Source organism: Siphateles boraxobius, unplaced genomic scaffold (assembly GCF_051911475.1).
Source record: "Siphateles boraxobius isolate OS27281-9 unplaced genomic scaffold, OSU_SipBor_1 12, whole genome shotgun sequence".
Classification (NCBI taxonomy): Eukaryota; Metazoa; Chordata; class Actinopteri; order Cypriniformes; family Leuciscidae; genus Siphateles; species Siphateles boraxobius.
In genome coordinates, this window is record NW_027508722.1 from 30,514,297 (window position 1) to 30,527,531 (window position 13,235).

Here is a 13,235-nt window from a genome sequence, read left to right on the forward strand (position 1 = left end):
GAGGATGCTCTTGGAGTTGGTCACCGATCCATTCCCTCCCTCCCACCGGCCGGGTGGAGTCTTTGTTTGTGTGTCTGTTCCACCACTGGCTCCCAAAAGAAGTGGAGCAAGCGGTACCCACACTTTAAAGAAAGAGCAAATTCCTCTGTTCCTGGATCCCAAGAGGGCGAGTCTGGCGGTGTGCGACCCTGTAAAGCCTTGCACCCCTCAGCCCCCTATTGTTCGCCAACACGGCAGCTGGGTGCGGTTAGAGGACCCGGTCATCCGCCTTCTCTCGCATCCCTGGCCGTCTCGTGACACTCAGACCCTGCTTCGGGCCACCTCCGGGCCATCCGAGCCGGGTCCCTGTCCTCCACCTCGCTGCCGAAACTCGGTTACGTCTGTGGTTCTCTGGCCCTGGCCAGGTTCGTAGAAGCCAAAAAATATGCTTCCCAACCGTAATCTCGACCACGGGCTGAGTATCTCTTTTTCGGTTTGGAGAAGGACTCGGTCCAACACATCTCTTCAAGAAAAGAGTGTGTTCGGCTGGTACTATATAGAAGTGGCTTCCTCCATATGAAGACCGCTTCAGCACTAGCTTCATGATCAAGTCCCGAGGTGACCGTGGAAGAGTGGCACGCCCTGTGTGACAACAGATCACCCCGGCCTGCCACCAAACCCTCAGCCATGACCAGACCTTTCGTTTCTCTGGGCCAACCGCTCCTCGAGGTCCACTAACACCGAATTAGTGGCCATGTACAAAGGGCATGCTTTAATGGAGGCCTGGGCAAACTCCGACTGCATTGACATTCGTGCCTCGAGTTGTTGTAGTTCACCCTCGCTTTGAGCCACCGCTGCTCAGCGAGCTGGTACTGGTCCGGGCATCGCGACCATTGTGCTAAGCTTCCCTCGCATGCCACAACTCGCCTGTCACCTCCTCCTTGGAGTAGGAAGCTTCTGAGGTCGCTTCATTCCACCATTTCTTCCGGCCTGCTCAATCGTGCCGCCAACAAGCCTCACGACAACTGTGGCCAGGGAGAGCGGAGACTCCATCCCCTGGCAGTCCAGCTTGGCAGGGACCACTTAGAGGCCGCACATTTACATCTGTTGGCCTCTCCGGATTCGTTCCTTTGCCAGTTGTGTTATTTCTGTCTGAGCGGACAACCCTTGGACAGACACTGGCTTTCAGCTGGCCCCGGGGCTCCGCAGAAATGCATTCTCCAGTGAGCCTTCTAAGAAAGCGGCTATGCTCAAGTTCAGTGATTTTCATCACAGTCACATGTTGAGCAGAGATGCTCCTGAAGCTGAGTGAAATTTATCACACTCAGGTGTTGAGCACAGATGCTCCTGAAGCTCAGTTATCTTCACATGTAGTGTTGAGCAGTGCTCCTGTCTTGTGCGCTCATGTCGCTTGCACCTACTGTGCTAGGTCAGGAGTGGAGCAGGTCTTTATAGTTGCGCCTTATTGGCCCAACCAGACCTAGCTCCCCTCGACAGCCCTCCTGACTTCCCCTGAATACATTTCAGGGACGGGACATGATGGCACCCACGTTCAATGTTCAATGTTCGATGTCGACTATGTCCTCCGTTCCCTCCTTCAGGGATAGGTGGGTTGCATACGCAACCAGGACGTTATCAGAGGTAACTGTCTAAGTTATTCATCTCAGAAATGTACATATACAAAATCAAAGTTAGCTAAAATAATTTTAATTTAAACAATGTCATAATTTAAGGCAGAAACAATGAGCTCATTGAAGTAATGAATACTTGTTTGTTAACAAATAATTATGACATTTAGAAAAATTTAGCATTGGTGCATGTTGATTCAGAGCATGTTGATTTCAGGACTTTTTATGTCATCATTATATGGACTCAAACATGAGAAAAGTAAGTAATATACATTTTGGGCAGAATAACTGTGAACAAATAATAAGAGCATTTCTGCTGGAGTATCCCTGTAAGTTGTAGATTACAACAAAAACAAAAAATCAATAATTTATAGTTACTTAATTTCATAGCTACTTGTGTATTTTGCTGATGTATTAAATAAAAAATGAATGCAATTTACTGCTTTCACAAGTTCTCATTTTGTGTTCCATTAAAAAAAAAAAAAAAAAAAAAAAAAAAACATGAGGGTCATACCACTTTTGGTTGATCTATTCCTGTAAAGTATGACATCAGAATAATTTATGAACAGCTGCCAGTGATTCAGATTAATGCAACTCAAAATGTCAGTGCAATGATCTTGAAAAATAAGACACCATCGCTACAGAAGGACAAAAAAAATGCAAATAATATTTGGATCATAAAACAGAGAGTGCTCAAAAGCTTGTGGTAAACTACATACACTAAATTCAGCCATATCCGCGTTTGGATTCAGCCTTTTATCTTTTTATGTTCTGTAAATATCCACTGAGAGCCCAAAACTGCTCAAAAAGAGCGCATGACATCAAAACAGGCATTAGCCTACATAAGAACAGGTCACCGCGGGATAACTGTATCTTCTCTAAGACGGCAGCTCATTAGCTGTTGTTAGCGGCGCTCTGTTGTGCCCAGACTGCATTTGTGGCTAAATGTAGCAGCCCATGTGTTCCTGCCTCACATACGCATGGAGACAACAGCTGTGGCTGCCACCTGACTAACCCCAACTTCCCTCACAATCCAGTGCTCAAACATAGTTGTGCAAAATCACGCATCCACAAAAAGGAGATTTCTCGGGATTAGAAACAGCCGTGTATCTGTACGGCCTCTGAGAGGCGCCATGCCACCGTGTTCACAACCCCCACGCTTCTTGCTATTTACAGCCAGGGAAGAGTCCTCATTCAACAGTACTGAGACAGTCTTTTAGTTACTATGGAAACGAATAAAAGATCTGTTTGGGTGAGAGAACCAAAGAAAGAGAGGAAAATCCTTCATTATTTAAAGGGACCTCACCTCTTTCTTATGAGTTTTGTCTAAAAGCTTGGGGACATGGCTCTGGGCTGCATCAGTATTCCAAACGTTGGTAGGGAAATTACAAGCGTGTAAAAAAGGGCAAAAAAAAAAAAGGCAAGCAGTCACTGCCTGCTCGTCAGCGTCTTTTCCAATTTTTAGTATCACAGCATTTACTTGTTAAGCTGTCACTAGCCATATTAAAATCAATCTTCTCAATTAAAAATGGCCATTTTGCAAGCAGTAACTGTTAAAGAAGCAAACATGCATTTGTTAAAAGCATGATTATTGGCTGTTGGAGGAGTTAGTGTAGTTATTGGAGTGTTCTGATGAAACCCCATTAACACTGCATGAGCTACTAATGCAGCATGACATTTCATTAGAAAGCTGATGCTGGACTGATTCTTATGGTATATTGCATATAGAAGCCATTTCTATGTGTGCAGTCTTTGGGAGAGAGGACCTTAACATTCAAACCAAGTCTTTCCCAGCCCTGCTCACCCTGATCTGCATATCTGCCACAAAGACCTTCACTCAGAGGCACCATAAAGCACTGCACTCTCTACTTGCACTCTCAGAGAAGCATATGCACTATAATTTTGGCGGAATGGTTGACAATCGGTGTCGTTTTAGAAGAGGGCACATGTGTATAAGTGCATAAGGGAAACCCCAGAGTATGAAGTAAAGCCAGGCTAAGACTACAGGAGTTTTAGGCCGATTTATTCCCGAATTAACACTTCCAACATTCGGTCGGTTTCGATGTTCAACCCAGATTTTCTGTTAATAGGGGCTTTCGCACCGGGTAGTTCTAGGAACTAACCAGGGTGATTCCCCAAGAACTAATGGTTCCCTTAGGAACATTTTCCAGGTTGCATTCGCACGGCCAGTAGGAACTCTGAAGTGACGTAAGCCGCGCTTGTTGTTATGACCTTTATTTTGACACAGCTGAGAATGCCAGAGCCTGAGCACACAATGCTCACATTCTCCGTGTTCATAGTTTACAATCTGTCTAACAGTCCTGTCTAATATGTTAATAGATATAACTGTTCTACATAGAAAGTAGACAGTATATGAAAGGGTAAAAGGGTACTAGCTGAGCAGAAATACATAATCATGTTTCACTTGGTCCCCTCAAAGTTGCGTTGGATTTTCTCCTCAGCGTAACGGTTGAGAGGCCCATCTATCACTGTTTTTCATGTTCGTAGAGTTAGTTTCTGGAGTAAATATATTGGCTATAATCTGTGTGTTTACACAGCTTTTCTAAAAATGGTGGGTGCTGGTGTTTGGGTGGGTGCACAGATTATAGACCTTAGGAGCTAATTAGTTCCTACAAAAGGAGTGTTCCTAGAATTAAAATCGTTCCTAGTTCCTGCTGTGCGAACACACCAAAGTCCGGGTACTTCTGCCAATAGTTCAAGGAACTATGACAAGATTCCCCCGGTGCAAGGCGTATCTTAAACCTCAAACATGTTTGATATATAGGATTTTAAATTTGGGATGATTACGACTATGATTACAATTAGAGAAAAGTCTACAAGGAGACGGAAGTGATGGAACTTTTGAAATGGCGACCGCGAAACAACAAGCAGCTGTATAGGTCCGGTGGACAACAGAGGAGGAACGGCTGGAGGAAATGTGGAAACAACACGACTGCCTTTATAATGTCTCCTCATATAATGTCTACAGGAAGTTGCCACGACACACTATCCATTTTGTTTACATGAGGTGCTAAATCTGGCATGATAATCTTAAGAAAATCTTGTAGTGAGTGATGCGCCATGAATTTCAAATCTTGAAGTGTGTACAGGTCTGAGATTTGAAAGAAGAAAATCTGTGAAGATTCTCCTTATGTGTGTGATACAACCAGGTTTCAACAACCCCCGGTCCTCAGAAGCCATGCTCATTGCAGCAGCATCTCAGAGAAATTATGCTGCGGAGAATGCTGCTGACTGAGTGAAGTGTATGTATACGAGAGTAAAGTGTGTGGAAATTACATACATTATTAATAACATATATTGTTGAACCAAACGGCGGAAATGTGACCATGCATGAAAAACATTTACAGCAACACATACATGATTTGTGTGTGGGCACGTTCAGTGATGCAGCAGAGAAAGTTTACATTAATGAATATGAACAGCAGTTTGAAGATTGATTTGAAGTTTGAAGGGATGTAGGCTTTGCTGTTTGTTCTAAATGGATGTTAAGTAGTTAGGGTATTCTGGGTGGTTTATAGAATGTTGTTATATGGTTGCTCTGGTGTTCTGGTGGAGCCTTGTGTGTGGTGCTGTGTGTGTATATGGTTCTTTGTTGTTAGATGAATCTATCATAAAACTAGCAAAAATATATAATAAACAAAAATTCAAAGAGTTGAGGGACATGTATAACTGTAAAGCTGCGTTGATACAGCCTGTATTGCATAAAGCGCTATATAAATAAAGATGACTTGACTTGACTAGATCTTACAGGTGTTTTAATTCTTTATCAGGTGCAGATTTTGCCAAAGTGTCTTTAAGAAAAGTAATTTAATTTGGTGGTCATCTTGTTTATGTAACTGGACAGCTGTTTCTGATGAGGGTAATAGCAGTACAACTACATCATCTGTCGACTTGAACAGTAACTGTTTTTTAAAATTAAGTGAAATCAGCAATACAACCTGACAACAATGGTACGAATAGTAGTGCACAAAATACACTAAATGCATAAATCAGCTAATGCAGACTCATGTTAAAAACTCTTAATTCATCAATAGTAGATCATATTCATTGACTGGTTTTGTTATACCATTTAAGATACTTAAGACTTTTTATGGCCTTAAAATTGATTACTTAACTGAATTTAAAACTATTTAGGTATTTTAAACAACACAAGCTTAGTGGAAAAGTGTGCTTGTACCTACATTTTTGTAAAACATACCTAATTTACAATTGATCCTTCGCAAAGACCAGCCCCCCTTAGTTACTGTCGCTATGTCCGACAAGCTACGCTGCTCTCACGCACACACCATGTTCTCACGCAGTGAAAAATGCATCGCGGATCAGAGAGGAGACTGACAATACGCTGACAGACAGGACAGACCAGGTTACTTTTCGGTTACTTTTGATATTAAACATATTAAACAAAGTCTCACCTTTCAAATTTGGTCATTTTTTAAAAGAAATTTTAAACAATAAATACCGTTTTGTGGCTCTTTAATGTGTTGTGACAGATCGCTGTAGAGCCTCAGTTAAAGCTGCTCGTGAACCGACCATCTCATTTATAGCATCAAATAAACATGAATGAACATAAGAAGGAATGTTGTTTTAACCGTGGAAAGGTGTCAGTATATTCAGTTTTTCAAGTTCAAATCCTCCCATGTTAATCTACTAACTCTCCTGACTGCTTGGTCGGACAAAATGGCGGATGGCGAAGCATGATTGGTCAGATCACCTGTCAATCAAGCTCCCTGCGAAGGATCAATTCCCTGAAGTTTCCAGCTGAATTGACAACTTTTTGAATTGACCACAGTTCCCAAATGGCTTTTTTGACATATAAACTTGATCGGTAGCTCACTTGGTAAAGCATTGCACTTGCGAATCCTGTGAAACACGTCACAACAGGTGATGCCTGTCTTGAAAAGGAACATTCATTTCTATAGCCATCAGGTTGAATGTTACAATTTCTTCTATTTGTTTTCCTACAAGTGGGTTCAAGTGGTTATATGCCAATATGAAATCAGAAGTGTATTTCAGCCATGTGTCACATGTGCATTGTATGTATGCATCTGCTTGCATGGCTTAAATGATGAGAGAGCATCACACCCCATTAATTCTTAAATGATCTTGTTAAAGTCATTAGCCTGGCCTAAGGCTCCAGTATATTAGTTAAGCTTTGAACACTATGTGCACTGTGTATCGCTGGAGGTCGACACAATGGATAAATGCGGTGATGTTGTGCTGCCTCTCCTTGCTGAAGGTGACATAAATAACAGATTTTGGAGACTAGAAATACACTGAAGTGACAGACAATATGATGAAATGGCCCGTGAAACGGCAACATTTGCTTCACATCTCCTTTGGTTTTCAGAACAATTTTCAATTGTGCCTACTGCATTCTGTTTAAGCCATCGCCCAACCCACAAAGTGAAACTCCGATATGTCCGTTCATCCGTTGCCACCCCCCAATCAAATCTGACTCATTCTCACTGGACTACTTGGAAGCGCCCACTTTGGCTAAAAGGTCATAAGTACTCAGCAAGCCATTTACCTCATTAGCTGTAAAAATGGACTATTGATAAAAGGAAGCTGCAGCGGCAGTGTATAAAAGCATCGCAAATGGCTCACAGTCTCTTTTACTTTGTCTAAACTCACACCTCTGCATTAAAGGGCTCTGACTGAGGACGGTTAAAAGGATTAACCTCCACAAACTGCTGTCTGTGAATCAATGCACCATAACCACCACAAAATACTTCTGTATGTCAATGATTAGTGACTTCTGACTGATAAACAAGTACAATACTGAGCAGGGTTCCTGGAGGTAACTTAAATTAAAAACTTGTTATTTGTAATCAAATAATCAAATAACTAAAATAAAATAAAACAAAATAAATCATCTAGCTGACACCATTTTTCATTTTAATTTAGTTTAATTTTATGTATTAAAATAACAAAAACTAAAACATGAAATTCAAAATAGTAATAAAAACCATAATAGTATATCAGTGATCATAAAGTAACACTGAGATATTAGTGGGGTCAAAAATCAGAGGTGATTTTGGAATTATTATTATTATTATTTGTTAGACATGTACTGTTTGAGCTACATACATTTCTAGTAAAAAAACAAACTGATATTTATCTAAAATCAGAAGATATCCAATATCAAGTTAAATGTATTTGTATATCACTTTTCACAATACACATAGTTTCAAAACAGCTTGAGAGCGGAAAATCGTATTGTTAATGTTTATAATATCTTAATGTTTTCATGCCTTATAGTCACATTTAGCAGATTAGAGCTGGGGGATAATATAGCAAACAAGCAGTTGGGATGTGCAATAAAGTATATTGCCCTACAACAGTGCAGCATGTTTGTGGATAAAATGTGACACACTTATATACAATTTTATATACATGATTCTGATATATTGTGCATCCCTATATATGATCACTACGGTGTGAGACCTACGGTTTATAATTTCTAGCTGAAAGGGATGCTGGTGAAGCATCCACAAGACTTCTTTAGTGAGCCAGCTTCACCAGAAAGACTATTCTGTTCATCAACCCTTCACTGGATAAGTCTTACTGTTGGACAGGATTGCTGTTTTGGTTCACCAGCTAGACAAGGACCAAACCAGCACTAACCACAACTAGAAAATTTGGTAGCACTTAAATTTACAGTACTGTTCCCCATGTACATACTATGTACTTCTTATAGTAATTACAATAACTGGGTAATAACTATGTACTAACCCTGAAACTACACCAAACCTAACCTTAACCCATGAAGTTACCTTACATTACCCAGTACTTTCTTAGGTAAGTAGGCTACACTGTAACTACACACACTGTAAAAAAAAAAGTGCAACCCAAAATCTGCATGTTGGGTTGACAGCCTTGCCTTTAAGTTTTAAATAGTCTGACGTCTGAATGTTATACGAGCCTTTGAATACTTGACAGTTCGAAGAGAGACCTAAAGTTTGAAGTAGCATATGCCTTGCCATGTTGTTGCGAAGGTGATCTCAGTAGTTGCTAGGCAGTTCCTGGGGTTTTAGCAGTTTCTACAAAACTGTAATAAACCAGCATGCTGGTGTTTCAACAGCAATGCCTAACTGAAGCAGCAAACTGTCTCTATTGAACTGCAACTGACTGCAACACTTCAATATTTAAAAAAAGAAAAGAAAAATGTTTATCCCTGCTACCGTTATTTAAAGAGGGTGATATAGACTGAGTCAGGCTGTCCAACCTCTCCAGAATCCAGTTGTGTTTGGTAGACATCCTCACTTAACTAATAGAGGAGCCGGGGGGGATTCTTAGCAGGCAGAAAGCTAATGGATTGTACGAACGTGGGCTTGCGTACACTCTGTGCGGATGATTAAGTTCAAATAAAGCATCTCTCATGACACAATCAGATGATTATGTTAGCTCAACAATGACCTGTATAGGAATATGTCTCTGCCCCACAGTTACAGCTCATGCATAAAGATGGGCAAAGCAACGTGCTGGAAATTCCATCAGTGAGGACAAACAAAATGTTCCTGGAGTGCGGAAATGAGGCTGTCTCGCAAAGGGCATCGGCGGCTTTCCATCTCCATCAAAAGAGGTTAAATAATCAACGGATGCTACTGAGGTGCAAAAACCCTTGCTTGACCTTTACATTGGGGTCAATGATGTTCATTGCATGCTCATATCTATAACCTGGTGTTGTTTTTAAACATGCTGGGTTCAGAGGGAGCACATGCTTCTTTTGTCATGTGATTTGAGCTATTATCACAGAAACAATGGGAATTACATAACAGTGAAGTGTGTGATTTCTGCATAGCTAGCGGCATGGAATGAAATGCAATTTGAGCGGATCAACTGGGCTGGACATAAAAACACTGACTCAACCAAGGCAGGTTTGGATTATGTATATATCCCTGATAGTTCTATTATTTGCCTTGACTGCTAGATCCCTGAACATGTGACCAAAACCCAGAAGGTTTGAAAAAAGAAATGGAAGACAGAGGAGGAAGCTGGAGAAATGAGAAAGGTCTCAGATTGACAGGAAATGTGTGAATGAGTGGCACTTGTCACCACCCAAGCTCTCTCTTCTGTCACTAAGGGACAAAGACCTGGGCGCTGTTCTTTTGAAGCCCTCTGTCCGCATATGTCTCTCTCTCTCTCTCTCTGTGTAAGCCAATGGGAGAACCAGACAGTTTCTCCAAACCCAATAAATAATGGCAGTGTGACAGAGCAGAACTATGCATGGAACAATGGCCTAATCAATTAACTCTCAAGATTGCAAACAACAAAAGGAATAATGTCTCTGATAAGGAGGCTGCTGCTAATTTATTTAAACGAAGAAGTGCTTAATCAAATTAACATGCATCAATACTTTGCATTTAAAAGTGCAGGACAAAAATGAAGGTTCTAAAATCAATGCACCAAACAATCTGTGAAAACATTAACTAATTAATTAATAAAAAAACCCAGCAATAATTAAAAATGTCCTGTTTTGGTGGGTGGTATCCAAAGGAGAAAAAATATATGCCATGGTATGAATAATTTATGAATAATGAATTATGGTAATTAAATGAGAACAATGATTTATGGATTAAATATTCATATCATAATGTCTATTTTTGAGTAATCCAGTGAAATAAATACTTGACAAATAAAATGTACTTCATCCCATTCTTTTTAAAATGTTAAGTTAATAGACACAACCCAACATATAACATAAGTCTGGGATCAGTTGTAACCTATAGTGGCAATGCGTTATAAATAATCTGATTGACACAGGTTACAGTTAACAATTGTATTTTGTTTAAAGAAGGCATAATCCAAACATTCGCCTCCTTTACTCTCCCCCTGAATGCAGGGCTCGGGACACCCCAAACATGGGTCTTAAAGTATAGTAGCATTCACCCAGACCATTACACAGTGTAAAAACACATTATGCACCGTTTGAGTTAAAAGACTTATCATTGCTGTGCAACCATAAAAATCTACACTCCCATTTCTGTAGTTCCTATCAACACCCCTTATGCCTCTGTACAAAAACAGCACAGTTCAGGTCCTACCTTTACATGTAGGCAGAGCCTTGTCCCATACAGGTTTCCCATCAGTCCCAATGATGCAGGTGAGAGTGGGTGGTCCCGCAATGGTGTACCCAGAATCACACTGATACGTAACAGTTGATCCCAGCTTGTAGTCCATTCCCAATCTAGTTCCATTCATAATATTCCCAGGGTCGAAGCATGACTCTCGTGGCTTTTCTGTCAAAAATATATATAAAAAACATTTTAAGAAATTGTTTACTTGGATAATCAAGGGAAAAAATGGATTGAATTGGAGGGATTGGATCAGAAAATGACAAAAAAGTCCCTTTAAAACCAAGTCAGATCTCTCAGCAGGCATCTGCGTAATGGCTCTAGGCAGTTATGTCTATTTGAATGGGAAAAATCTCTAAAATTCTGCATTGAGTTTCCGACAGTAATTGCATGGCCATTCTATTTTTGGCTTACTCCACATGCTTGTGCTACTTCCAACAACAGGACAAATAGATTTGGAATATCGGGCGTCGCATCGGGCGGTTCTTTGCCTCCACATCGTGCATTAAAATCGATTAATGCACAGCTAGCCATGGATTATCCCTTACTTAAGATCTGCACAGTATCATACTACATCTTATGAGTGTTATTTTACTGCTTAAAATAAAGTGACAAAAACAAAGTCTTCTTTTAAACATCTAAAAAGCTTTATAATGTGGTTATAATATTTAAAACTTTGTCTGATTTAAGTAAAGTAACAAAAGTTAAGTCATCTTTTAAACAGCCATAAGATATCATGAAGTGGTTATAACACAATTGCTTTGAACATTTTTGATTTGCTCTGAACATTTGTATTGCAATACTTAGGAAATAAAAAAGTGTTCCATATGTAAAATCAAAAAAACAGTATTTTATTGTTTTAAATGTAAAAGAGTTTCCAGTGCACTTCAAGGGATAGTTCACCCCAAAATAAAAATGTTGTCATTATTTCAATAATATAACCAAACAGTTGATGGTAGCCATTGACATCAAACAGCCATAGTAAGAAAAAATACTACGGATGTCAATAGCTACCATCAACTGTTTGATTTCCAGCATTCTTTATCTTCTTTTGTGTTCAACAGAAGAAAGAAACTCATACAGGTTTGGAACAACTTGAGGGTGAGTAAATGATGGCAGAATTTTCCTTTTTGGGTGAACTATCCCTTTAAACTAGATCACACTGAAATTAGCATTAGCCTTATAGGAAACAATCAAATATTAAAAAAGTAACAGTTAACCACTGAACGTGCAGGAACCACCCCTTACACATTCTTGGCCGCCTTATGCATGACATTAGAAAATACAATTTACATGAATGTGGTTAACCAGACTGTAAAAGAACATATTTTTGTGCACTTTTGTGCACCTAAAGCTGTATATAACTGTTTATATTGTACATTTAAATGTATATTTCCATATCATTATGAGGATATACACTTTAACACTTCTAAATATCAATTGAAAATGTGTGTTAAAAACAACCTTCTAGTTTCTTTTTGTATATTTAAATATAAAGCAACCTATTCAATCGGCATACTTTTTTTCCATATATTTCTATAGGTATCGGATTTGGTAAAACCATGTAATATTACAGTTTCTGTGAATAAAACGTCTTTTGCATTGTGTATGCAAATCCTTTGTACTCTTCCACACAACTTAGATTTTACCTTCAAAATGAAATGTCTCCACTTCATGATATCGTATGGCTGTTTAAAAGAAGATTCAACTTTTGTTCCCTTTCAGTCGATAACGTCGGACGTAGTCGACGCGACTGAAATGGGATCACGCTTGGGAGCCTATCGTCTTCGAGTATTATTGAACGAGCCAATACACATTGGCGTGCGAGATTTGCATCTCACACTCCGCCCCGCAGCGCGGGTATAAATACGGAAGTGGATGCACGCACCATTTGCCTTTCGCTTCGGAGCCGAGCTTCATGTCTGGATCTGAAGAGTGTTGTTGTACAACGAGCGAGTGTGTCGGCGCTTCTTTGGGAAGTCTCTCCTGGTGTCGGTGGTTACAGCGCGAGTGCAGCGGTGATCGCGAGCTTCAAGCTCTCAACTGCTGTTTTCACAGCAACCAAATTTCTGTTTGTGTTTGTTTGTCTGACGGTCGGTTGAGGGCGAGAAAGTGAGTGCTTCACTGGCACAGGGTGCACCATTCCTGTGTCAGTGTTGCCGCGGTCATTCCCCTGTGTGCTCCGGCACTGGTGAGAGGTTTTCACTTCCTAAAAGAGCAACACGGGTGCGTTTGCGTCTTTTTCAAGATGTCATTCCGCCCGTGCGTTTCTGGGTGCGGTCGTTCCCTGTCTCTCTCTGATGGTCACAATTGTTGTATCACGTGTTTGGGCTTACAGCACGCTGAGGCAGCTTTTGTGGACAGCTCATGTTTTCACTGTGGGAACATGACTGTCGCAGTGTTGAGGGCGAGACTCGCCTTCGTCCGCGGAGAGCGAGTCCCCATTGCCATGCCCCACCCCCGGGTGCTGCATGGGATGGGTGACCGGAGGGTAGTGTTGGATGTCCCGCCCGGTAACCATTCCCTGTGGGCT

At 40.7% G+C, this 13,235-nt stretch overlaps 1 protein-coding gene across 1 annotated transcript in view; it reads right to left on the minus strand.

Annotated features, from left to right (window-relative positions):
• Positions 1 to 13,235, minus strand: part of csmd1b (CUB and Sushi multiple domains 1b) — a 325,939-nt gene that overhangs the window by 167,567 nt on the left and 145,137 nt on the right. Inside the window, exon 28 of the mRNA XM_077218011.1 lies at positions 10,673 to 10,867. Within this exon, the coding sequence (XP_077074126.1) occupies positions 10,673 to 10,867 (195 nt within the window). The remainder of the gene's footprint in view (positions 1 to 10,672; positions 10,868 to 13,235) is intronic.